The sequence below is a fragment of the Myxocyprinus asiaticus genome, chromosome 29, assembly GCF_019703515.2.
Source record: "Myxocyprinus asiaticus isolate MX2 ecotype Aquarium Trade chromosome 29, UBuf_Myxa_2, whole genome shotgun sequence".
In the NCBI taxonomy this organism is placed as follows: Eukaryota; Metazoa; Chordata; class Actinopteri; order Cypriniformes; family Catostomidae; genus Myxocyprinus; species Myxocyprinus asiaticus.
Window position 1 is genome coordinate 13733343 of NC_059372.1, and position 24091 is coordinate 13757433.

At 38.5% G+C, this 24091-nt stretch overlaps 1 protein-coding gene across 1 annotated transcript in view; it reads left to right on the plus strand.

The window, feature by feature from the left end:
• LOC127419897 (integrin alpha-5-like) overlaps positions 1 to 24091 on the plus strand; it is a 77106-nt gene that overhangs the window by 20292 nt on the left and 32723 nt on the right. The window contains exons 2-15 of the mRNA XM_051661706.1: positions 1595 to 1725; positions 12662 to 12762; positions 14294 to 14417; positions 14583 to 14644; positions 14756 to 14801; positions 15165 to 15293; positions 15434 to 15478; positions 16649 to 16692; positions 19068 to 19121; positions 21844 to 21896; positions 22017 to 22225; positions 22309 to 22509; positions 22877 to 22922; positions 23015 to 23128. Coding sequence (XP_051517666.1) covers positions 1595 to 1725; positions 12662 to 12762; positions 14294 to 14417; positions 14583 to 14644; positions 14756 to 14801; positions 15165 to 15293; positions 15434 to 15478; positions 16649 to 16692; positions 19068 to 19121; positions 21844 to 21896; positions 22017 to 22225; positions 22309 to 22509; positions 22877 to 22922; positions 23015 to 23128 — 1359 coding nt within the window. The remainder of the gene's footprint in view (positions 1 to 1594; positions 1726 to 12661; positions 12763 to 14293; positions 14418 to 14582; positions 14645 to 14755; positions 14802 to 15164; positions 15294 to 15433; positions 15479 to 16648; positions 16693 to 19067; positions 19122 to 21843; positions 21897 to 22016; positions 22226 to 22308; positions 22510 to 22876; positions 22923 to 23014; positions 23129 to 24091) is intronic.

The following is a 24091-nucleotide window of genomic DNA, read 5'->3' on the forward strand; positions in this document are numbered from 1 at the left end:
AAAGGACACGTTAGGGTAGGATGAGGCTGTCAGTCTTTAACCATTCACTTTCACTGAATGGAAAAAAGTTGACTGAGGCTAACATTCTGCCTAACATCTCCTCTAGTTTTCCATGGAAGAAAGAAAGTCATAGGGATTTTGAACAACATGAGGATGAATAAATGTTAGCATAATTTTCGTTTATGAAAGACCTATCCTTTTAAGAGTTAAAAATGTGATAGATATGTAGTGAAGACTGACCCTGAATTCGTTATGGAGGTTAATATTGCACTTTTTTTTCTTTCCTTTTTTAAAATAACTGCTCCATAAACCCTTTGAAGTAGGATGCAGTGAACAGTCTGTCTGCTGCTTGCGCTGTTGTTTTGACTCAAGTGGTCATCTGGTCGTACCTACATGACTTTATCTCTGAAGAGCATTTAAAGTGGGCTTAAGTCTCCATGGCTGACCGAAGGGTTTGCTGAATACAGCCATTGTAAGGAAGCCCTCTGTTACGCATCACTGAGACCAGCCCAGGGGGCAGGAAAGGGTGTTCTCTTCCTGTACATGGCCCCCAACCCCCCCAATGAGATGTACTCAGTGCCCTCTGACAAACACCTCCATACCCCCATCCCCCCTTCTCTCAATGGACAAGGCTTAATGACAGGAAAGATGATAGTAAGTTAACAGACAATGAGGTCATGGCAGCCCTGCACCAATCCATGCCGGCTCTAGGAAAATTAGGCACAGATTAAAAGAGCAGGGACCATGGGAGTGGCCATCTTGCTGTTGGGTACTTTTTGAGAGCTTGTTTCGAATGTCAGATCTGATCTTAAAATGCCAGAGAATAATTCCTGAAGCTCACAAAACTAGTTGGTGGAGTATATTTTCTGTTCTTTTTTTAGTTGTTCTTGCTTAGAGGTTTTGAAAATATTACACTTCGCTGCGCAACCCGTCCCACACCATTTGTGCTGTATACAAAAATGATATCTCAAATCATGTGGTTTATTGAAAAAGGTGTGCTATTACTTATCTAAGTGATCAGACATGATTTTAGTGGGCAAAAAAATTGGTGAAAAAAACTCATACACTTACACTGAAGGAGAGACCCAGGCCATGTCTAGGGACCAGAAATAGATACTTGGGAGAGAGCTCCCAAGCATGTATGTTTGTGTATTTGTGTGTGTTGGAGGTCACATGTTGCCAACAAAGTTACTAACAATTGCACATGGCCACAATGTTACATAAAACAGCACTGAATGGTATATTAGGAGCCAGTCCATTTCCTCAAACATCGTCGTCATCTCTCGGCTAGTTTCTGGTCTTTCATTATATTCTAATCTTTTTAAAATATGAAAATTAGAGAAATATTGTGTTGTCTTCTCTGTCTTCTGTAACATCTGCTAATGTTTATAATAAAGAGTTTCTGTTTCTTTACAGATAGCTTCTGCTAGTTGCACTTCAAGTTGATTATAAAATCCAAATCCTTTACCAAAGTTCTCCACTGCCTTTTTGTAAATCAGAATACTGTTATACTTTGTCTTGCTTTCTTATACATATTCCAGACAGTCTTAACAGTATGCTAACAGCTTCCTTCATCTTTTGCCTCTTTGAACAGTGTGAGTATTATAGTTGGAGCACCCAAAGCCAACACCAGCCAGCCCAACATCAGAGAGGGAGGTTCAGTCTTCTATTGTCCATGGAGCCTCAACCAATCACAATGCAGCAGCATCTCGTTTGATCGATTTGGTAAGTTGTAGTAAACCAGCTGTGCATTGCATTGCATTTATTTGGAATTTACCACAGCATTAGTCTTTTATGTGATGTAGATGTTGCTTTAAACATGTTTTGGTGTATTCAGTGAATAAACACTGTTTTGTGCTTGAAATCGAGTTTCCCTGCTAATAAAGCAGCTTAAACCAGCCTAAAATGGTTTCTTGCCTTACCAAGTTCAAAATGATCTAGCTGGTTTTCCAGACTGGCCAAGCTGGTGCTCAGCTGGTTTAGCTGATCAACCAACTGGTCTCCCTGACTCACCATCTGAAAAGTGCCCAAAACTCCTCTAAAACCAGCAAACAGACCAGATTGACATGGCTGGAAGACCAGCTAAGATCAGCAAACCAGCTAATGCTGGTTTAAGCTGTTTTTTTCCCAGCAGGGTTATCAGCTTGTGCAACTAATTTAGAGAACAAAGACTTCAAGAATGCACCGGCACAGCTAATTGTTTACCAGCACTTTAAGTGGATCCAGTATTTACACTTAAGTTTCCACATCCTCCTAAAAACAATCCCTGTGTTGATGGATATCTGTTCCCTCCATTATGTGGCTTCCTGAAAGCTAGCACCTTTTGGTTGCGCAGGCCTTCGTCTGTCATTGTGTGCACTGGGTTCTGAGAGGGTGATGGAAGATAGGATTTAGAGGAAGTGAAGGCAGACAAGCACTTGAGCAGACATCCTGATGTACATGCAGTTTAAAAAAAAAGTTCTCAAGTTCTCAAAAAAGAAATTATTTGAAAGTTTCTCAACAACGAAGTCTCCAAACCCTGAACATGATAACTGGATTAGAATAGGTGGCCTAAATAGTTAAGTTTAAGGCCAGAAACATACTTTAAACAAGTACGTGTTCACAGAAGTGAATGCTTGACCAACACATTGCCAATGTATGGTCTGGTTGAACATAATAATGTGCGTTCTTGCATTACTGTGACGACACAAACCTCAGTACTTAAGGGGGCTTGATATTGAGTTTAATTTACTTGCTCAGCAATTTTCTTTTCAATCTGTTGCTTCGCCATGACATTAGTTGGCTTAAAAGAGAAAACTCACTGTAGAAGCAGACAGTTCACACTAATGTCTGCTATAGCACCCCTTACAGCAACGTTGAAAATGCGACGCATTTTTTGGAGGGTAACAATGCTTGAAGTCGAGCTTGTGTTGCTAGAACCTTCTGAGTTCACATACTTACATAGAGTATGTTTCAGCCTTAAAGGTTCACTCTGAAATTTTTTACATGTAAAAAACATGCATAAAATCATGACCACTCATGTGAAATGAAGAGTTCAGTCATATCACTAACCTTATAAAAGCTCTTTTATTCTACATGGAGCAGGGGCGCCTCATGGGGGCAGCCATGTTAGCATCACATGACCAGCTGAATACTACTCGCTTAATCTCATTAATTTCCCTGTTATTGGACACTTTCATTCATGGATTAAGTGCATAGTGAATTTCTACTATGTTTGAATGATGCAGCATCCAGACCACTAGGTGTCAGTGTAAGCCAGTTTATGCCACTTCGACATCCAAAAATTTCTGAGTGCACTTATAAGAAAAGGTGCAACATGTTTAGTGTAGTCTATGTAATTGGTTTCCTGGACTGTGTTGGGGAAGCTACTTTGACACTGTAGATTAAGATACAAGTTACTCAGTAGAGTACAGTCAAGTAGGACTGGATAAAAATATTGATTTTCCGATGCATTGCGATCTTCATTTGAACAATCTTGATTCTTAAATCACAAGATCGACCTTTTACTCTATGTGGCAACCCTCTACACAATAAGAGGAAATCACTCACATTTGCAACCAAATTTCGTGTTATGCGACTAAAAATGTCTACGATTAGCCTCTAGCTGGTACATGTTCAGATTTCACTCACAAGTGATTGAGTAGTGCAATGGAGAAAAAGTTCAGCATCGAGATCCTTTCACTACGTGTTGAGAGTAAAAGTTTGGTTTGACTCTTTCTTGTAATGTATGTTCAAAGACGAGATCCAAAAACCCATTTGTCATTGAATAATGTCTCTTTTAAAATCCTTTCTGTTACAGTCAGTTGTTGATGAGTTGCATGGATGAGGTAAAGCCATTCCAGTCCTCTCTCCTTAATATGCGCTCTTTTATAGATGCTTTTAACAGAACAGCCTGTTTTCTTAAAGAGACATTACAGGTTTTTAGCATGTGTTTAACAAATCAATTATAAATACTTGTAAATAGTAAACATTATGCACATAAACAATAAACATGTAACAAAATGTAATATGCAATATAAAATCTAATTTATTAATGGAATACATGGATTTGTTTATTTTTAAAAAGCTAAAATGTGAACAAAATGATAAACTACTAAAATATAATTAGTAAAATAAATATTTTTATAATGTACCTAGTTAGAAGGTCCCATGTATAATAAACATCATTAGCTGGGAGAGAATTTCTTTCATATGTCAAAATGGACTGAAAAATACCCATATGAATTGATATCGGATCGAATCAGAATCGAATCGAATTGGACGAAGAGCTTGTGAATCAGGATCGAATTGGGAAATCTGTATCGATACCGAGCCCTACAGTCATGCTACCCTTTTGAAAAAGTAGATTGTTACAATCCAAGTTACCAACAAAAATAAGCGACAATATTTTAAATACAGCTGAGCTACTGTCATGCTACTGAAAATGTAGTTAAGTTGTATTGTTGCTACTTTTAGTTACTTACCTTCTCTGTTCATGAAGACACACCAAGAGTAAAACACATATTTTTGGAATACTTGTTCTGGACACATGACCCAAAAGTATATATCTTATTGGTCAGTGAGTTTTGTTCACAGAAAGAAGGAAAAAACAACCCCAAAAAAGATTTGAAATAATTTAGTCTGTGATGTGAATAAGTCAATAGAAATTCATTGTTTCGATTTAAAACAATGAATTTGACAATTTACTCGATTTAAACAGCTGTCTGCTTCGAGGTTGTCTTGTAAGTGCCTGCATGCTAATCATTGTTGCACGTTGATTTACTCGCAGTATCAGAACAAGTCACCTTTAATTGTGGTCCTGATGTAAAACATAAAATATGCGTTATCTAAAGATTCTAATTTCTGTGCACTACAACAACCAGGAAAAACAATGTGGGAACCACAACTTACCCTCTGGCAAGTGCGTATTAAAAGTCTCTTTTCTTGAAGCTGATGGAGTACTAAGAATTGATCCAAGTTGCTGAGTATGTAGAACACATGTCAGGGGACATTGAAGTGTTCGTTCTCTCAGTGAGATACTGTTGGCTTCCTTTCTGCAGAATCAAAGTCTCCACCGAAAATCTAAGCTGTTATTTACTGCCTAATACTCATACACAGGGAGAAATGTTCCAGAAAATCTGAAACAAAACCTTTTACAGGCCTGTTTGAATTGTTTTTCTTTTGTTTTGAAACACGTTGCACATTTACTTCTGGAAAATGGCTAGCTATGTTATAGCTAGCTGATTTTTGATCAGATTGTGAAGGGCCTTTTCTATGCAATGCTGTTTTAGCAAGCATACAGTGTGTTTATGAATCATGCAAATGTCAAGCCGTTCTTCCTATTGGATTCGACTTGAATTAAAACATAATTTTATTTTGGTTTAACTCGATAGTCAAGCTGAGGATCATAATTAAATTAAGGTAATACCCTGTGACACGTGATGTATTTACAGGGTCTGGTTTAGTCTCAGAGGTTAATGCTAATCCTTGATCATTCAATTAGTTGTCAATACATCCTGGCAGACCCAAAATGGTTGACATTTTGACATGTGAGAAACAGCTAAATTAACGTAATTCCATTTTTTCGCAGTAATGAGGAGATAACCTGAAATTCACTTTTAACATTTCGTCAAAGCAAATATTTCAAAATATTTTTAAGATTTCTGAATAAAATGTGAGTGGTGCTTGTCCAGACAAAAGTCACCACCACAATGCTAGGGTGCTGCTAAGGCATTGCTATGCAGTTACTAAGGTGTTCAAAGTGGTTTTTAGTGTGTTAAGTGGTTGCTATGGGATTCTGGGTGGTTTCAAGGTGGTTTAGTACTAGCCCAAGTCAAAATAGCCCACCGCCGAGTCTCTATTCTTGTGGATAGATATGATTATGGTCCCTCCATCAATTTTCATATTAGTTTTTTCCCCCACTTGTTTTATTGTCTGCAAAGCAAAAATCATAATTTGGATCACTTAGAATAGTAATAGTACACTACTTCTCAATAAGTCATATTATTTGAGGTACTGTACAGTGTAATTCATCTATGTAGCACAAATAGTGAGGAATGAGTTGCGTAATAAAGTTTAATACTTTGGGCTTATTCAAATTTCTAACCTTCAATATGCGCAATACTAATAGTGATATTTGCCCTGTTGAGCACCACTAATAAAGCCCTCACCACTTAAATCTGGGCTTGACCCAACAGCCTATGATCCACAATTGATTCCTCAAAGTGGGCCACAGGAGGGTCACATAGTACTTCCTACTGCCTAACAACCCTCAGTCAAAGAGAGAGCATTAGCTAATCGTCTCTCAAGATCTGACCCCTTTACTCTTCCTCCCTGATAAGAAAATAACTGAGAATGATTAGAGAGAGCGTTGACTCTTGTCTTTTCTCATTTCCCTGTCTCTTGGCCTCTCCCCAGGGATGCTTGATGTGATGACTGAATTTAGCCATGTGGCTTGTGCCTTCCGCTACCTCTCCCGAACCCTCCCGTGCTCTCACACACAGATCTAGATTCTGTACTAATGGAGTTCTTTTCTCACATTGAAAGAGAGTGGTGTCTGTGACCTCCTCACCTCCATCATCCCATGAGTGAATCGACCAGGTCTTCTTGCCCATACTCCAGAGACTAACAGCACTCATAGGATTACCAAGAGAGGGAATTTTGATTAAAATGGCTGTAAATCACGGCACAGGCATCTATGAAGGTGTCACATTGTTTTAGCTTTGAATAGTTCCTCCTAAATCTTGTAGGTTACATCACCAGAGTCTAGACTGTTCGCACTGCACTTTCACAATGATTGAAAGTATTGTGGGGTACGTGTGTCTGCATTGACACTTGTGATGCTAACCTCATGGGATTCTTTGTGTTTTTGCACATCAAACATTAATTTTTGCCGCAATTTCTCGCTGCAAGTAAACATTTTAAATAGAAGCAATGGATTCAAAAAGCTAGTTTTTTTTTTCGTTGAGTGTCGATTTTTTTTCTTTGCCAGCCGATAAAATGCCCTGACAAATAAAATATGAGCTTTGAATCACATGTCATGAGCCACTGTGGTTAACAAAACCAGCGCAACTGGTGGCGCCAAAGCGCAGAAAGCTGTTTTGACCAGCAACATTAAACGCTGAAGTAACTCGGGGTAGAAATCCTGAACCAACAATGTGGATGTGTATTTAATTTGCCTAAAATGCCTTAAAAACTGAAGAAAAAAATTACTCATATAGGTTTTCTTAACTTGTAAATGATATTGCTGCATCACTGACTTGCACCTCTTTAAAAAAAAGACTATCTGGTCTTACATGGATTGTCTTCATAATATATTCTTTATTGCTAATATAGAAAGGTTTTATCTAATAATGGGTCACACAGAAGATGGACTGACCCGTTCTCAAATCACTTTCACATATTCAACAAAAATAGTGACAATACACGCAAGAACCAATGCGCAATACGTAATTTCTTCACCTCTGCATTTTCTCCTGTTTGCTTGAACTTTCGGCAGGCCCTGCATCGTGAACTGCACAAAGCATATAGGAGCGTCAGGTGCATGCTTAGCTGCGCTTATGTAAACTAAGATGTCTTGCGCGCGCCAGTTTCAAATGGGGGAAGCGATGAATAGAGCGAAACAGTGACCGCACAGACTACAATCCCATGAAGCATTGTAAATGATGTAAATGATTTGAGAACTGACCTGTTCTCAAATCACTTTCACATATTCAACAAAAATAGTGACAATACACGCAAGAACAAATGCGCAATACGTAATTTTTCCGGAAGTATTTTGCTCATTCATTTCTTCCATAGACTTTTAATAAAATCGTTCATAAAAGAGTTGTGAGCCATGAACCAAACCAATCAGCTCCGAGGTGAATCACAACATCACAAACTTTGTTTTGAGGCAATAAAGTATTTGAATATTGGACATAAAGACAAAGGTACAAGGCTGTGTACTTAATGTCTTTACTGAGGGCACAGACTACAATCCCATGAAGCATTGTAAATGATGTCATTGAATAAAAAACTATGGAAATATATAAAACTATTGATTTTAGGTTGTTGATTATAAGTATAGAAAAAATATAATTATTGCAAAATATCCAGATGTGTTCAAATATATAAGTAGTTTAAGGGTGAAGGGAAACGACTCGATTACGTCATTCACAGTGCGTCATGGGATTGTGCAGTTGCTCCAAGCCATGTTTCGCGGGTTTCGTTGGACGCGGTTCTCTGATTGTTGGATCTTTCTCTGCTGGACCATGGGCAATGTAGTTGTTTACCATGAATTCTGCTATCAAACACGTTTTTTAAAGAATGAAGTTGAGATAACGCAGACGGATGGCTTCAACGAAAGCATATACCATTGATGAACAACCTTTGAGCTCATGGTAGGTCTGTCATTAAAGGTTTATAAGTTATTTGTTTGAAAAAGTTTGAAAGTTTTTGTTGTTTCAAAGGGGGGCGTGACCAACTAAATTTGAGAACTACTGGTGTATACGTCAAGCCTCAAGGGACTAAAAAGGCACCATAAAAGTTCTATGAAAGTAATCCATATGACAGTTTCTCAAATGCTCACTTAAATATCCAATGATTACAATGCAACACAGTATCTTGAATTAGTGTCTAAAGTAATGATTGCTGTTGTTCTGATGCAAAGCAAAAATCTCGCCCAATTTTGGGTAGCTTTTCTCTAACCATGGCCAAACAACACCGTTTTCTCCACCTTCCCCACTGAGCTTTATCATCCCAGCTGGACAACTCACCCATGATATGGAAAGTGAGATAATTGTTAGTTTTAACGCTCCACCTCCATTGACATTGACTGATTCTCTTCCCACAGGCTGTCCCTCCAACTGTGCACAAGTTTTACATTAGCCGGCGTCTTATTCCTTATACCATGTCTTGGTGTGCATTACACACATTTCCTTGAGTTTTCAGTTGTAAGGAATCTCACAGAGGCAGGGCTGCTGGTTTTCCTGCTTGATTCTTTTGGCCTCTTTACTTTGGCAGAGAGCAAGGGAAAGACAGGGAGAAAAACAGAGAGCGAGTGATCACCCTGGAGGTGACCATAAGGCATATATCCTCTAATGTTATTAGAGGGCTCTAATCCCCACTGCTTTCATTCTGGGGTACCAAAGATCCTTGAGAGAGGGAAACAAAAGTCGTCTGGGGAAAAGGGAGGGGTGTGTGTGTCCATGTTTCGGAATATGATTGCTGGTTTCATCCACACTAGAACTGCATTTTCCTCTCGAATATAGAGACTTTTTTCAAACTAAAGCAGTAATTTGGAAGTGGCCTTAATGTGTAGGTACGTGTTAGTCTATAGTAATGATAATTAGCTTTATTTAACAACAATAGATGTCTATGTTATGTTCTCATTTAGATATCTAAATGTTTGTGAAAGGAGGATGCGGGAACCGGAATAACAAACAACAAAACTTTAATCAAACAGAACATCAAACTGAAAACATAACAACATAAACACACACACAGTGTGGCCGCGTGTCTCTTTCTCCCTCTCTGGCGTCCCCAGCTCTTCCCTTATCTTCCTCCCGCTGATTATGCAACTCAGCGCCAGTCGTGTACCCTAACGGCACAGCCACGCCCTCCTCCTCGTCACACTCCTCCATTGCCCAGTTCAGGCCAGGGCACCATCGGGACTGGTTACCCCCCCCCCCCATCTCTGGAGGGGAGAATGGCCGTTCCGCCACCCGATGGTCCTCCCCGCCTCCTGAGAATCTGAGAGTGATGAGGGGGAGAGAGAAAGAGCAAGAGGGAGAGACAGAGAGAGAGAGAAGAGAGAGAGAAAAGAAACGCTCTTCTTCGGCTCCCGCGGGCACACCGCCCACCCAGTCCTCAGCCGCTCCTCCGTCCCCTGGCAGACGGCAGTGGTTCCTCTGCCTCCTGGCAGACGGCAGCGAGTCCTTCGTCCCCTGGCAGACAGCAACGGCTCCCCTGCTTCCTGGCGGATGGCAGAGGCTCCTCCGCTTCCTAGCGGACGGCAGCGGTTCCTCTGGCTCCTGGTGGATGGCAGTGACTCCTCCGTCCCCTGGCGCACGGCACCTCCACTTCCCTGCGGACAGCAGCGGCAAGTTCTCCTGGACAGCGTGCCCTTCCTCCTTTCCTGGGTTTCGGCACCATTGTAACAGTTCGGGAAAGGAGGATGTGGGAACTGGTGTAACAAACAACAAAACTTTATTCAAACAGAACATCAAACTGAAAACATAACAACACACACACAGAGCGGCTGCGTGTGTCTCTCTCTCCCTCTCTGGTATCCTCGGCTCTTCCCTTATCTCCCTTCCGCTGATTAGGCAACTCAGCGCCGGGCATGTATCCTCATGGCCCGGCCACGCCATCCTCCTCATACAGTCAGTAAACGTGTGTGGGGGTCAGGATTTTCCTACGTTGTGTGGACCAAATTCCTATCCCTGGATTGAAAAATGCTCTAAGGTTTCTGTGAGGGATAGGTTCAGCGATATACACTCACTGAGCACTTTATTAGGCGCTAATAATTTATATGGTCTTAATAATGTGCTTGACATGGTCTTCTGCTGTTGTAGCCTATCTGCCTCGAGGTTTGACGTGTTGTGCATTCTGAGATGCTATTCTACTCACTACAATTGTACAGAGTGGTTATCTGAGTTACTGTAGCCTTTCTGTCAGCTCGAACTAGTCCGGCCATTCTCTGTTGACCTTTCTCATCAACAAGGCGTTTCTGTCTGTAGAACTGTTTTTGTTTTTGGCACCATTCTGAAAAAAACACTAGAGGCTGTTGTGTGTGAAAATCCCAGGATATCATCAGTTACAGAATTACTCAAACCAGCCCATCTGGCACCAACAATCATGCCACGATCGAAATCACTGAGATCAAATTTTCTCCCCATTCTGATGGTTGATGTGAACATTAACTGAAGTTCCTGACCCGTATCTGTATGATTTCATGCATTGCACTGCTGCCACATGATTGGCTGATTAGATAATCACATGAATAAGTAGATGTATAGGTGTTCCTAATAAAGTGCTGAGTAAGTGTATAAAGAGTAAGAAATAGGATAGAAAATATCATTAGCTCAGTATCAAAACAATAAAAGTAAATGGAAAGTCTCCACCATGATATAAAAACAAACGTGCATGGTTAGGATTGTTTGGAAAGGAAAAGGACGTGTCTAAAGTGATGACAAGTAGAAGGAGATAAAGCAATACAAGATAGTAAAAGAATGAGTGGGAAACTGTGTCTAGAACAGAGATGAAAATAATGAAATAGAATTCCTAGAAAGGCACAGCAGACTTAGAGAAGAGGAAGGTGAAGAGAGTGTGTGTATCTGTAGGAGTGTATCTGACAGATAACTCAGCTCCTGTTTTGTTTGGATGAAGGTACCTGGCACTGTTTCCTCACTCTGACTGAGACCAAGCTTTTTTAGAGCCAGCTGAGAGGAGACTGTAATAGATGATGTTACCGCCAAATGGGTGAATCTCACAAAGAAGTATCTTGGTCATATTTACAAAATAAAATGTAATGCAAAAAATTTCACTTCACAAAATTTTTAGTGGGGGTGGACATGACCTGGGTGTTTATTGACAGTTTTCGTGATATTGAGCCGGAGCTTCTGTTTTGCTTGGATGAGGGTCGCTGGCACTGTTTTTTCATTCCGAATGAGACCAAGCATTTTCTAAGCCAGCTGAGAGGAGACTATAATAGATGGTGTTCCCGCAAGTTGTAACTTTCACTAATTTCTTCTCTTCCTCCATCCCTCATTCCCCTTTCCCCTCCCTCACACCACAGCACCTTGTTGCATCATACTTGTACTTATGGTGCAACTGCAGACATTTTTGTGGCAAAGTTCAGTTTGTCAGTCAAGGAGGGGAACGGAGCATTTTGGAGGGTTTCTGAGGAGAGTTTGAGTGTTTTGGGATTGTTCTGTTCCTATTGACTTTTATCCTACAGCAGCTGGATACTGAACTTGAGCACTGACGGTCTTGGTCTAGCAGCATTATCGTTGCATATCCACCCCTCTCAATAGTCTGGACATGTCACCTTTGTTTTGATTATGAATCCCATTTCAGCCCATATGTGGCCATCTGTCTTTTACCCCTTCTTGTGCTGGCAATTTATGTGATGACCTTTTAACCTTTGAAGTCACCTGAGTCAGACTTGAAACTAATTGTGTAGTCTGTTCTTTTTTCTTTTTTTTCACCTTGGACTTTCTATGGCATTTTCTTAATTATCTAAATACTCTAAATGACTTGAAATGCCATTCGCAACACATTTCACTTCTGTAATGTGACATTTCTGAGTGAAACAGAATATTCAGTGGAAATAACGTAGGGCGGGACTTTATTCATTTGGATTTGATTGGATTGTGAAAAGTAGGCTATAATAAAATTGGTCAATATTATTTGTCCTGCCCACATGGCCTTGGTTACATCAGAAGAAATTGAAAGTTGTTTCAATGCCAGGGAAGTTGTTACTTTTTGATGAAAATCTATGAAATAGTTTTCTTTAAGAATAAATTGCTCTGTTAAAGCATGTAAAATAAGACAAAAACATTTATTGAAAATATTGAAAATTGGTTTCATGGTTTCTTTAGTGCTGAAAACCCCTTTAAATAGGCGCTAACCATCATGAAACCACATCTAGGCAATGTGTACCTCTCTGAATTTTCTTTTAATGTTTTTCTGTCTGTAGGAGATCTAAATATGACTTTGAATGATACATTGCACCAGGGAGAGTTCAAATCCCATCAGTGGTTTGGAGCAACTGTACGAGTACATGAAGATAGCGTGTTGGTAAGATGTTCTTACTGATATTTTTGACTATATTTTAAAATTCTGTATAATAGTCTACATTCAGACATAAACACTCTACTAAAATGAATATTCTTCCACCAGCCCTCCTGTGCTATCCAGTGTAAAATGGATACATTTCTCTGTTTGAATGCAAAATATGAATAATAACACAAGTCTATGTTGTTCAAGGGATAGTTCACCCAAAAATTGAAATTCTCTCATCAGTTACTCACTCTCATGCCATTCCAGATGTGTATGACTTTCTTTCTTCTTCTGAACACAAATGAAGATTTTTAGAAGAATATTTTTGCTCTGTAGGTCCATACAATGCAAGTGAATGGTGACCAGACCTTTGAAGCTCTAAAAATCTTGGGTAAATACACTACTGGTCAAAAGTTTTGAAACACTTGACTGAAATGTTTCTCATGATCTTAAAAATCTTTTGATCTGAAGGCGTATGCTTAAATGTTTGAAATTAGTTTTGTAGACAAAACTATAATTGTGCCACATTATTAATTTATTTCATTATAAAACTAAAATTTAATAAAATAAAAAAAAGCAGCCAATAAGTGCCCAACATAGATGGAAACTCCTTCAATACTGTTTAAAAAGCATCCCAGGGTGATACCTCAAGAAGTTGGTTGAGAAAATGTCAAGAGTACATGTCTGCAAATTCTAGGCAAAGGGTGGCCACTTTGAAGATGCTAAAATACAAAACAGTTTTGATTTATTTTGGATTTTGTTTAGTCACAACATAATTCCCATGGTTCTATTTATGTTATTCCATAGTTTTGATGACTTTTGACCGGTAGTGTATATGTCTTCTGAAGTGATACAATTACTTTGGGTGAGAAACAGATCAATATTTAAATCCTTTTTTACTATAAATCTCCACTTTCACTTTCAGAAAGTGAAAGTGGAGATTTATAGTCAAAAAGGACTTAAATATTGATCTGTTTCTCACCCACACCTATCATATCACTTCTGAACACATGGATTAAACCACTGGATTAATTTTGTGCTGCCTTTATGTGGTTTTTGGCACTTCAAAGGTCTGGTCACCATTCACTTGCATTGTATGGACCTGGGATGGCATGATAATGAGAAAATGAGAATTTTCATTTTGGGGTGAACTATCCCTTTAAGCAGTCTTTATTAGTCTGAAATGCAAAATAATCTGCTCCACTATTATTTTAAGATCCATATCAGATCCAGATGTGGATCTGGATGTGGCATTCATATTTAGTTAATCTCTGAGATCGAGCTCAGTTTTTTTTTTTTTTTTTTTTTAATAATTCCTTTGCTGTGATTTAAATCTTCAAGCTATTTAGCTTGTGATTAATGCTCAATTTGCATGTCTGTAACATCAAAAGCCCAGGTGTTGTAGTTCTTCATGGATTATGTGACCAGTGTCACGCTTGCTTCACTCCAGATGTACCTTTGACCTCTTGACCTCTTCCATGCACTCAGCTAGCATGCACATGTGTCTGTGCAATGGAGGTGACCTCTAGCATTATCCTTTCTTTTCAAGGCTTGTGCCCCTCTATATTCATGGAGAACCCAGCAAGACACGCCTGATGCCGATACCACAGGCTCATGTTATCTCTCCGTCAAAAACTTCACCCAGTTTGTGGAATATGCACCGTGTCGCACAGGTTGGGTTGCTAGCTCAGTCTCTGAATCATTGTTGATGATAAGATTGTGTTCCAGTTTAAGTTGTTGCTTGCATCCACATGAGTAGAATTCAAAACTGAATGTGGTATTAAAAAATACATTTTTGAATTTGACTTTTGGTGAAAATAACATGGCATCCATTGCAGAATTCCCTGGAGGAAAAGGCCAAGGCTACTGTCAAGGTGGATTCAGTGCTGATTTTACTCAGGTAAGAATTTTTTTAATACACCCGTATAAAACAAAATTCACCTCCAAATCGTATGGCCATCTCTGCTGTTGCGTCTACTATTCACACCTAGATACTGTTGCTATGTTACAGAAAGGAAAGGTGGTGCTTGGAGGGCCTGGTAGTTACTTCTGGCAAGGTTTGGCATTTAAAATACAAACACCAATTTTATTTATACTAACAAAATAAAAGTACCATGTTAATACCACAGAGTACTTTAAAGGGCCTTGAGGTACCATTTAAATACCATGGTACATGAGTATCATTCAGTATAATGGTATATATCAAAGCACTGTGATATTACCATATGATACAATCACTGTACTTTGGTACTGCGATGGTAGCAAATTATTACTTATAAACAGTGATTTTAGTTAAAAAGCTGACCTTCAGCCCTATTGATTAGATAACAGTATCTTTATTGTCCTCAAAATGTGGATATTTACATCTATTATTTGCTCTGACTGATGGCTAAAGATCAATTTATCTACAACATCTCTAGGCCAAGTGATCACTGCAGTTAAACAAGAAATAGTAAAGGCTTATTACCCCGGATACTTCTTGACATCAGTGGATGGCCAGATTCAAACCAGACAGAAAAAAGAGATCACCTTTGATGACAACTACATGGGTAAGAGTGTCCAGTCCTCTCTTATTAGTAATCTCGGTTAAAAGCATGAGGGTGAGTAAATGATGCAGAATTTTAATTGGTGGAAATGGTGGAAATATTTTGAATGTCACATTTGTTTATCACTTTTCTCTGTGTTACAGGTTACTCTGTGGCTGTGGGCAAATTCAGTGGTGATGATGATGAAGGTAAATTACCTGAAAAAATAAATCAACTACATCACACTCTAGTCTCTGTTCATTTAGAATACTTACAAATATTTTTACTATATAATCACAATATCTTTTTGATTGTACTTAAGGCTGAAGTATAGAACTTTTTCAGTGTTAAAATACTTCTATCCCAGCTTAAAATGCAGAGACAACTAAATGTATGCCATTCATTGGTAAATTTTGTCAAAAATTGTAAACACTGTCTCTGTGGCACTATAAAAATTCCTGTGTTTGTTTTGAGAGACCCGCTTAGACTCTACCCAACAACGTTACTCAACCAATGGTGTGAGTTGGGGGCGGGACTATCTGACTGTTTGAACAACTGCCGACGAGGGGCATATTCAAAAACATTGTTTATTTTTGCAATTCCATTCTGTGTCACAGGAATTACATATTTCAGCTTTTTTTTTTTTTTTTTCTTTTCTTCCCAATTTGGAATGCCCAATTCCCAATGCGCTCTAAGTCCTCATGGTGGCGTAGTGACTTGCCTCAATCCGGGTGGTGGAGGAATCTCATTTGCCTCCGCGTCTGGCACCACGGAGACGTAGCGCGTGTGGAGGCTTCACGCTATTCTCCGCGGCATCCATGCACAACTCCCCACGCGCCTCACCGAGAGTGAGAACCACACATTATAGCAACCACGAGGAGGTTAACCCATGTGACTCTACCCCCCCTAGCAACTGGGCTAATTTGGTTGCTTATGAGACCTGGCTGGAGTCACTCAGCACGCCCTGGATTCGAACTTGCGACTCCAGGGGTGGTAGTCAGTGTCTTTACTCGCTGAGCTAACCAGGCCCCCCATACTTCAGCTTTAAAACAAGGAAAGAAATTAGTACTGTTGCTCCTGACTAAGTTTTACCACAGATAATGATTAATATCATCATTTGGCATTTGAGTAGCCATAGACGTATATCATGTATTCAAACGCTGTTTGTAGAACCTTTCAAAGGAAGTGTTATGATTATACCCACTTTACAAATTTGAAAAGGCAGCCCTTGGAGGCATTTGGGCTCGGACTGCCAGAATTCTCAGAGTTCCTCAGGAACCCACACATTTCCATGTTTCCACTATAAAATCTTTCTCTTTTCCTCTCTCTGTTATTTATTTATTTATTTATTTTGATCTTGCATGCTCTCTGTCTCTCAGACTTTGTGACTGGAGTTCCCAGAGGAGTAAGACTCCATGGACAGGTGAGAGAGAGTGCTTATACCACTGTCAGAGCAAAGAGTCCCTTTACTGTGACTTTTAGCATGATAACTTTATACTAGAGCTGTCAAAGTTAACGCGTAAACGCATGAGATTATTTAAAAAGTTTAACACATTGAATTTGCTCATAAAATAATGCTCATAAAGGATTATTGTTACATATTGTTGTTTTCTTTCCTAAAAAGGAAATTGTGCATTTAAAAGAAGTATATATATATAGTATATAGAGAGTATATTTAGAGTAAAATTTCAGCACTTTCAAAATCTCAGATTAACTATGAAATATTATGTGATTAATCACGATTAAAATGTTTAATTGACTGACAGCATTACTTTTTACTCAAAATTATAACAGTTTCTCAGAGACCCACTGTAGCAGAATTGCAGCATTTGTTTAAATGTGCACTCAGAAAAATTATACTCATTTAAAGGTGCATTCAGTAGTTTGGAGCCAATTGTTTTACAAATTAACAAATTAATTGTGTTTTTATGAGTGATCTGAATGGTGTACACCCACATGAGATGAAGACTGTTCTCATAATAGTTTTCTATAAAAAGTGTTTTATTCTACATGGTGCGGGTCACCCCTTCAATGTGTTTTGCCATGTTGAAATCACATGACCTGCGGAGTTTCACTAAACGCTGAAGAAGAGAATCCTCACGCTCATTGGCTGCCACCTATGTAGATACTCTTAGCTATGCTTAGAACATTGTTGTTTGGTGACGCAAAGAGCGAAAAGAATCAGAATGAGCTTTATTGCCAAGTATGCTTATACACACAAGAAGTTTGTCATGCTGACAGAACACAATGGAACATATTTATTTATCGTGCTTTAGCAGCGGAGACAACTGGAGATACAGTAGCTGTACTACCGAAGAAGCAAAAAAGGTCTGAAGCAACTTTTTTTTCAAGAAAAAGACAGAAAGACCGGCAAAGGCAAAAAACTAGAGAAAACATTGATAACTGTAAAGCATCTACATCTTTATTCATCTAGTGCAAAGTAGCTTTGCACAACGATTGTTGTGGATTTTGTGTACACCATGACGTTGGTTTCTTGGAAACAAAAAGAGTTCTTCAAATACAGTATTCATGGACATCAAAAGCAATTCTAATCTTTCCTTTACCATATCGTTCTGTATCGCTAGATAACTGAGGTTTATTTCACGCTAAGCAGTTCTCTAATAAAGGTAATAACTGTCTTTAGAAATAACGTGAAACGTAGACAGTCTCCAAAGATTATTGATATGAGGGACAATAATAATCTCTCCTTAGCAGTAGAAGCATGTCACTTGATTTCTGACCTTTGTTTTTAGGCAAAGCAATTATATTATAGGAGTAATAAATAACTTTAGAAATTCCCTCAAACTCCGATATTTTCCAGATGCAAATGATATTCCAAAGCTGACAGGGGCAGCAGAGACTATCATGCTGCTCCACGTCGAAAGATGGCAGTACAGCGTCTAACACCACTGTAACATCGGTACTTAAAGTACACAAAGAAGAGCAATGCTAACTCTAGCTAGAGAACTACTGAATGCCCCTTTAAAAGTTTTACTTTTAAATAAATTAATTGTAATTTTGAAACATATGTCTAAAATCATGAGCACTCACATGAGATGAAGACTTCAGTCATATCAGTAACCTTATGAAAGCTGTTTTATTCTGCATGGAGAGGGTCCCCTCATGGGGGCTGCCATGTTGGAATCACATGACTAGCCAAATAATACTCACTTAATCTCAGTAACTGCCCTGATATTGGATGCTTTCACATAGGGATTTAATGAATCCTGGCTGGCTGTGAATAGTGAATTTCTACAATGGCATCTGTAACTGAAAACCATTGAGTTTGAATGATGCTGCATCCATACCCCTAGGTGTCAGTGTAAGTCCAAGACAATGTGAACAAAAACTTACTGAGTGCACCTTTAAAGCAATTAAATAATTTACAAAATATGGTTAAAAAAACTACACATAACAGTAGCAGATACATGGAACTGTATCACAACAACAGTTTTTGTGGGGAAATTGCATATCAAATGTCATAGCTTGCTAAAATCACCAAATCTTTTTATTTTTATTTTTATTTTTTTTGTCGTCAGTGGCTTCTTAAAACCACTTTCAAAGTTTTTGAGGGTTAAACTTTTACATACTTTCAACATTTTCTTATGTTGTTTTTGGCTAAATTCATAAGCAAATTCATTAAGGTGAATTTAACCAGATAACTATTCACTCAAAACAATTGCAGATCAAAGTATTTTTTTAAATATGTTGTGTTGGACTAAATCCAAAACTAAAGTAAGTATTCCTTTAACCAAAGATTGTTACGATAGTATGATAGTTTGTTGTTTGTATTGTCAGGTTTCTATTCTCAATGGTTCTCTGGATATGCTGAAAAACTTCACTGGTGAGCAGGTAAGTTCAATTAACATCTGCCAGATGGCATTTGTTTTATTGCTTTTAAGACAAACATTAAAACAAATTCCAGATCATTTAACCCCTTAAACTCTTGTGCATTTTTGGGCTGCTGTCAGCAATTTTTCACACTCAAATTTAAAAGCTCACCATTCACACATACTGTGGACTAATTGCAAAAATATTGTGTGTTTATAAGCTTTTGATAAACAGAAATAAATTTTTTTTTTGTAATTCAGGTTCTGTTCACTCAGCCTCACTTTGAAAAGTCTCATTTCATTCCACTTGGTGGCAGAAAGCACTAGAAAAAAAGAACATTTTCTCTATCACATTCCATCCCAATATACAGATTTGAAATGTAGGTGGCACTCGTCCATAGATATTCAGTCTAATTTTCAGTTCAAGCACCACCCTTATTGTTTCATTGAATATCTTAGCCTCTGTGTGGGCTAGAAGCTTAATCTAGGTGTCATTATAGAGCTGAGATCCTCCCCTTTGCGATGATTTTATCATCAATAGTCGAAAACATATTTTCTGATGATTTGTTTTGCATGCTTTTCCTTTTGGATTGCATATTTTGTTCTTGCTAATTTTCAACGTGAATGTTTTGAGGCTTTATTTTGTTATTTTAAGTAAAATACATTACTGTGCAAAAGTCTTAGGCACATTATATTTTTCACAAAAACATTTGTCTTAAAATGTTTTTTATATATTCTGCTTTTAGTGTATCAGTAGGAAATATACATTTTAGATTTCAAAATTCCCTTTGCAAATAGAATTGAATAGATGTAGAACTAGGAGTCCTACAACAGATGTCATGGCCCCCACAGAGCACGGATCTCAACATCATCAAGTCAGTCTGGGATTATATGAAGAGACAGAAGCAATTGAGACAGACTAAATAGATTGAAGAACTGTGGCAAGTTCTCCAAGAAGCCTGGAAGAACCGATCTGCCGACAACCTAGAAAAATCTGTGTCCAGGTGTACCTAGGAGAATTGGTGCTGTTTTGAAGGAAAAGTTGGTCACTCCAAATATTGAATTAGCTTTTTTTTTATGTTTACTGGATTTTGTGTGACATTAACTGATAAAAGAAAACTATTTATGGCATTATTTTTGGAGACATCCTCACTATGCAACATTTTTCACAAGTGCCTAAAACTACTGCACAATACTGTAAATGCAGAAGTGATGGTTATCCCTGAAAGTTGAGATTCTAAGCTTTCAAATAATAAATCAGGCTTAGGCTGATCTAAGATGTTTGTTTAAAATGTACGGAGACTTTAACGCTTTAAGCGTAAACGTTTTTCGCAATATAGCTTAGGACCTGCCGGCTAGTCCAGAGATTAAGGGGTTAAAAGATGATAAACCTACAAATTACAGCTTGGAGTGTATTGCAGTAGAATACTAATACGAGGTTGTGCTGGAAATCACTGTTGAAAGAACCTACAATGGCCACAAGAATATATTTGAACACTTATATTTTTTTCCTCAAAAACTGAGCTGAACAAATGTGTTTGAGGCTAAAGTGTCAAAATACTTTTTGGGCAACTGTATAGGTACTAAAATATGCAAAAAGAAAGGATTTTGACAGGTAATTGTTTGTAATAGTTTACAATATTTCCATTTTTTCTTCTGTTCTAGAAATGCAACTTTGTTTGATCAAGTGATGCATAATTGATGGGATAAACAGTAGTTATGTAATTCTTTCTGCTTTGCAAACTTCATCCCACCATGACATTTCTCAACCCATAACACAGTGATGATATAAGCAAAATAATTTCCTTAAGTCCATTTAAAGCGGCTTTTAGTGCTCTGTGGTAAGCAGTAAAGGAAGATTATTGGAGGCGAGTGCTTACAGGCAAATTTTCCATAAATGAGCACCATGGTTTTGCAAATGGAAATTGTCGGAGGCCTGTAACTGCTCTGATTGCCTCAGCTGAGTAAATACAAATCAAAAAGCAGTTGTGTGTGCCCGCCTCAGGGGGCTGGGGAACAGAGCCACATCTGAATTATCAAATAACCCTTTTCATCTACTAAAATAAAATAACCACTGGAATAAATGTCAGTGTGTGCCTTAGGCTAAATTATGCAAAGTTACTGTCCATGTGATATTCATAAGTAGTTTGTGTATAGTTTGTAGTTCTCCTTATAGAATGATAAGCTTATATATGCACTATCAATCAAAAGTTTGGACACACTTGACTGAATTTGTTTTTCACGCTCCCAAAAACCTTTTGATCTTAAGTCTTATGTTTAATTGATAGATCAGTTTTACTTATGTAAATTGCACCTGGAATTTATTTACAAAACTAATAATTCAAATGGATGATTTGAACTGGATAGTAAAGGCAAGCAGCAAACAAGTGTCCAGTGTACATGGTAACTCCTTCAAAGCTGTTTAAATAGCATCCCAGGTGGCACCTCATGAAGTTGCTTGAGAGATTGCCCAGAATGTTCAGAGCTGTAATCTAGATTTTGAAGAAGCTAAAATATAAGATCGTTTTGGTTTGTTTAATGCTTTTTGGTCAACACATAATTCCCATACTGTACTATTGAGTTAGGTGTGTCCAGACTTTTGATTAGTAGTGTACATGGTGATTCATGTCTGGGGTAACAGTGGTTAGATTTCAGTTGTCAAGGAGAACATCTGACCTGCAAATCAGTTGTTTCTAAGGTATTAGTTGGCATTTAAATAACGTAGTTATTCTTAAATGTTTCAGATGGGATCCTATTATGGCTATGCCGTGGCCACTACTGACATTAACAATGATGGGTAAGTCACCATGACTAGGTTTAGATGCTCATGCTTGACTCCACAATGTTCTACAGATCACATTTTGCAATTATATGAGATTTGTTTATTTGTTAAATTTGTGGTTGATATTACCTCCAGGATGACCGATCTACTGGTTGGTGCTCCCATGTTCATGGTTCGTGACTCTGATGGGAGGCTGGAGGAGTTGGGTCGGGTCTACGTGTACCTGCAGAACGGACCTTTGGATCTCACACCTCAGCTACCTCACCTCACCGGCACACAGATGTTTGGCCGTTTCGGCAGCTCCATCACACCTCTCGGGGACCTTAATCAAGATGGCTACAATGGTGAGAGGACTTCCATCCATGCACTCATCCATGCACTCATCCATCCATCCAAATTATCATATTCTTTAATGTCCATTTGACAGATGTGGCCATCAGTTGTCCATTTGGTGGGGAAAACAAACAAGGTTTGGTGCTCATCTATAACGGACACGCTGGAGGTCTCAGGGACAAGCCCTCTCAGGTTATCGCTGGCCAATGGGCTTCAGTCGTACTGTCAGCTCTGCCTGCCAGTTTTGGTTATGCCCTCCGTGGAGGAAAGGACTTGGATAACAACGGCTACCCAGGTAAGAGCAGAAAATTTGCCTGTGAAATCTTGGGGGCCATTCACACAGAACATTACATCTGTCTGCTGTGTTTTTCAAATGTTTTTCTTTATAAACATGCGGTAGACGGTCAACTTTGACCGTTGCACTGTCTCGCTTTCAGCGTCTCGTGCAGGACCGCCACATTTTTAGATGCTGTGTCAAGTTAAAAAGAACTTCAACTTTTAAAAATGCATTCTGTTCTGTTTATTGCACTGTCTATTTATTTATTTTTTTGCTAAGAATATGTCCAGTCTGAATGGCCCCTTAGTCTGTTTAACCACCACAGTTTAACAGCAAGTGACTTAATCTAAACTATGGTCCTTCTCCCATTTTTCTTTTTTTGAAGATCTCATTGTTGGTGCATTTGGTGTGGATACTGCAGTTCTTTACAGGTCAGATTCAGTGTTTTCCTAATGTAAAGTCATGTTAAATACAGCACAAGAATTTAATGAATTGAATCTTTTGTCCTTTTCTACCTTTCCAGGTCTCGTCCTATTGTTAACACCAGCGCAACCCTAAGTGTTTACCCAACTATGATTAATCCAGAGGAGAAAGTTTGTATCATAAACCGTGGGAATGAGACCCTGCATGTGTCCTGGTATGTCTGCCATTTTATTCCTGGTTTACAGCTGTAAATAGACATTATAAGACTTGACACTGAGTTTATCCTAACTTTGAGCTAATAGTTGAGCTAATCACTTTTAGAGTGATTCAACGGGGAGTAGTACTTGAAGAGATTATATCATGACTATGGAATTTGTAAAATGTATCTTCCTGAACAATATTGAATGGCATTGAAATTCACTTTTCATTGGCTGCTTAAAGGGATTTAAAAAATCTAATTGGTTACTTCATCCACAGTCAAGCTTTGTATGTCGGGTAGGTTGTATAAAAGAGTGTAGTTATGCTCTCAGCAATTTTTTTTCGAAATGGCTTGGACATGCTACGCTGGTTTAGAGTGAGCCAGGAAGGTGTCGAAAAGAATGAAATGGTCTTTCACCACCTCTGTGACGTGCGTTTTTTGAAATATGCATCCTATCTGTAGAGGGAAAGGAAATTCTGCTGGGCTGTGCTCCCTGTGACGTGAAACGTCTGTCTCTCCGCTTGTTCGGTTTTATACAGGGAGAGTTTGTATACACATGTCTTGATTACAACTCGTTGCTTGGAGACAGGCTTTTGGGGAAGTTGGAGAGAGAGAGTGGCTTTGAATGAGATATTGTTTTGTGGTGGAACACAGCTGGGAAACATCAGGACACATTGAGCTACACATGCGTGTGAGCTAACACACACTCATGCACATTCACTCATACTGAGGCTTAGAAACACACATGGGAGCACATTTCATTTATTGCACAAGTCAGAAGTAGCCTGGATTGTGATTTTTTTTTTTTTTTCTTCACTCCTTTACTCTGCCCCTTGTGTATTTTGTTTCTTTTGTATGTTTTGTGTATGTTTTGTATTAACTCTCCTTAGTTACCTTTTCTTTTTGTTTAAAAATGTCTTGCTTTCTTTCGAATAAACATTATTTTAAACAAACTTTCTCTTTCGAACAAACTTTCTT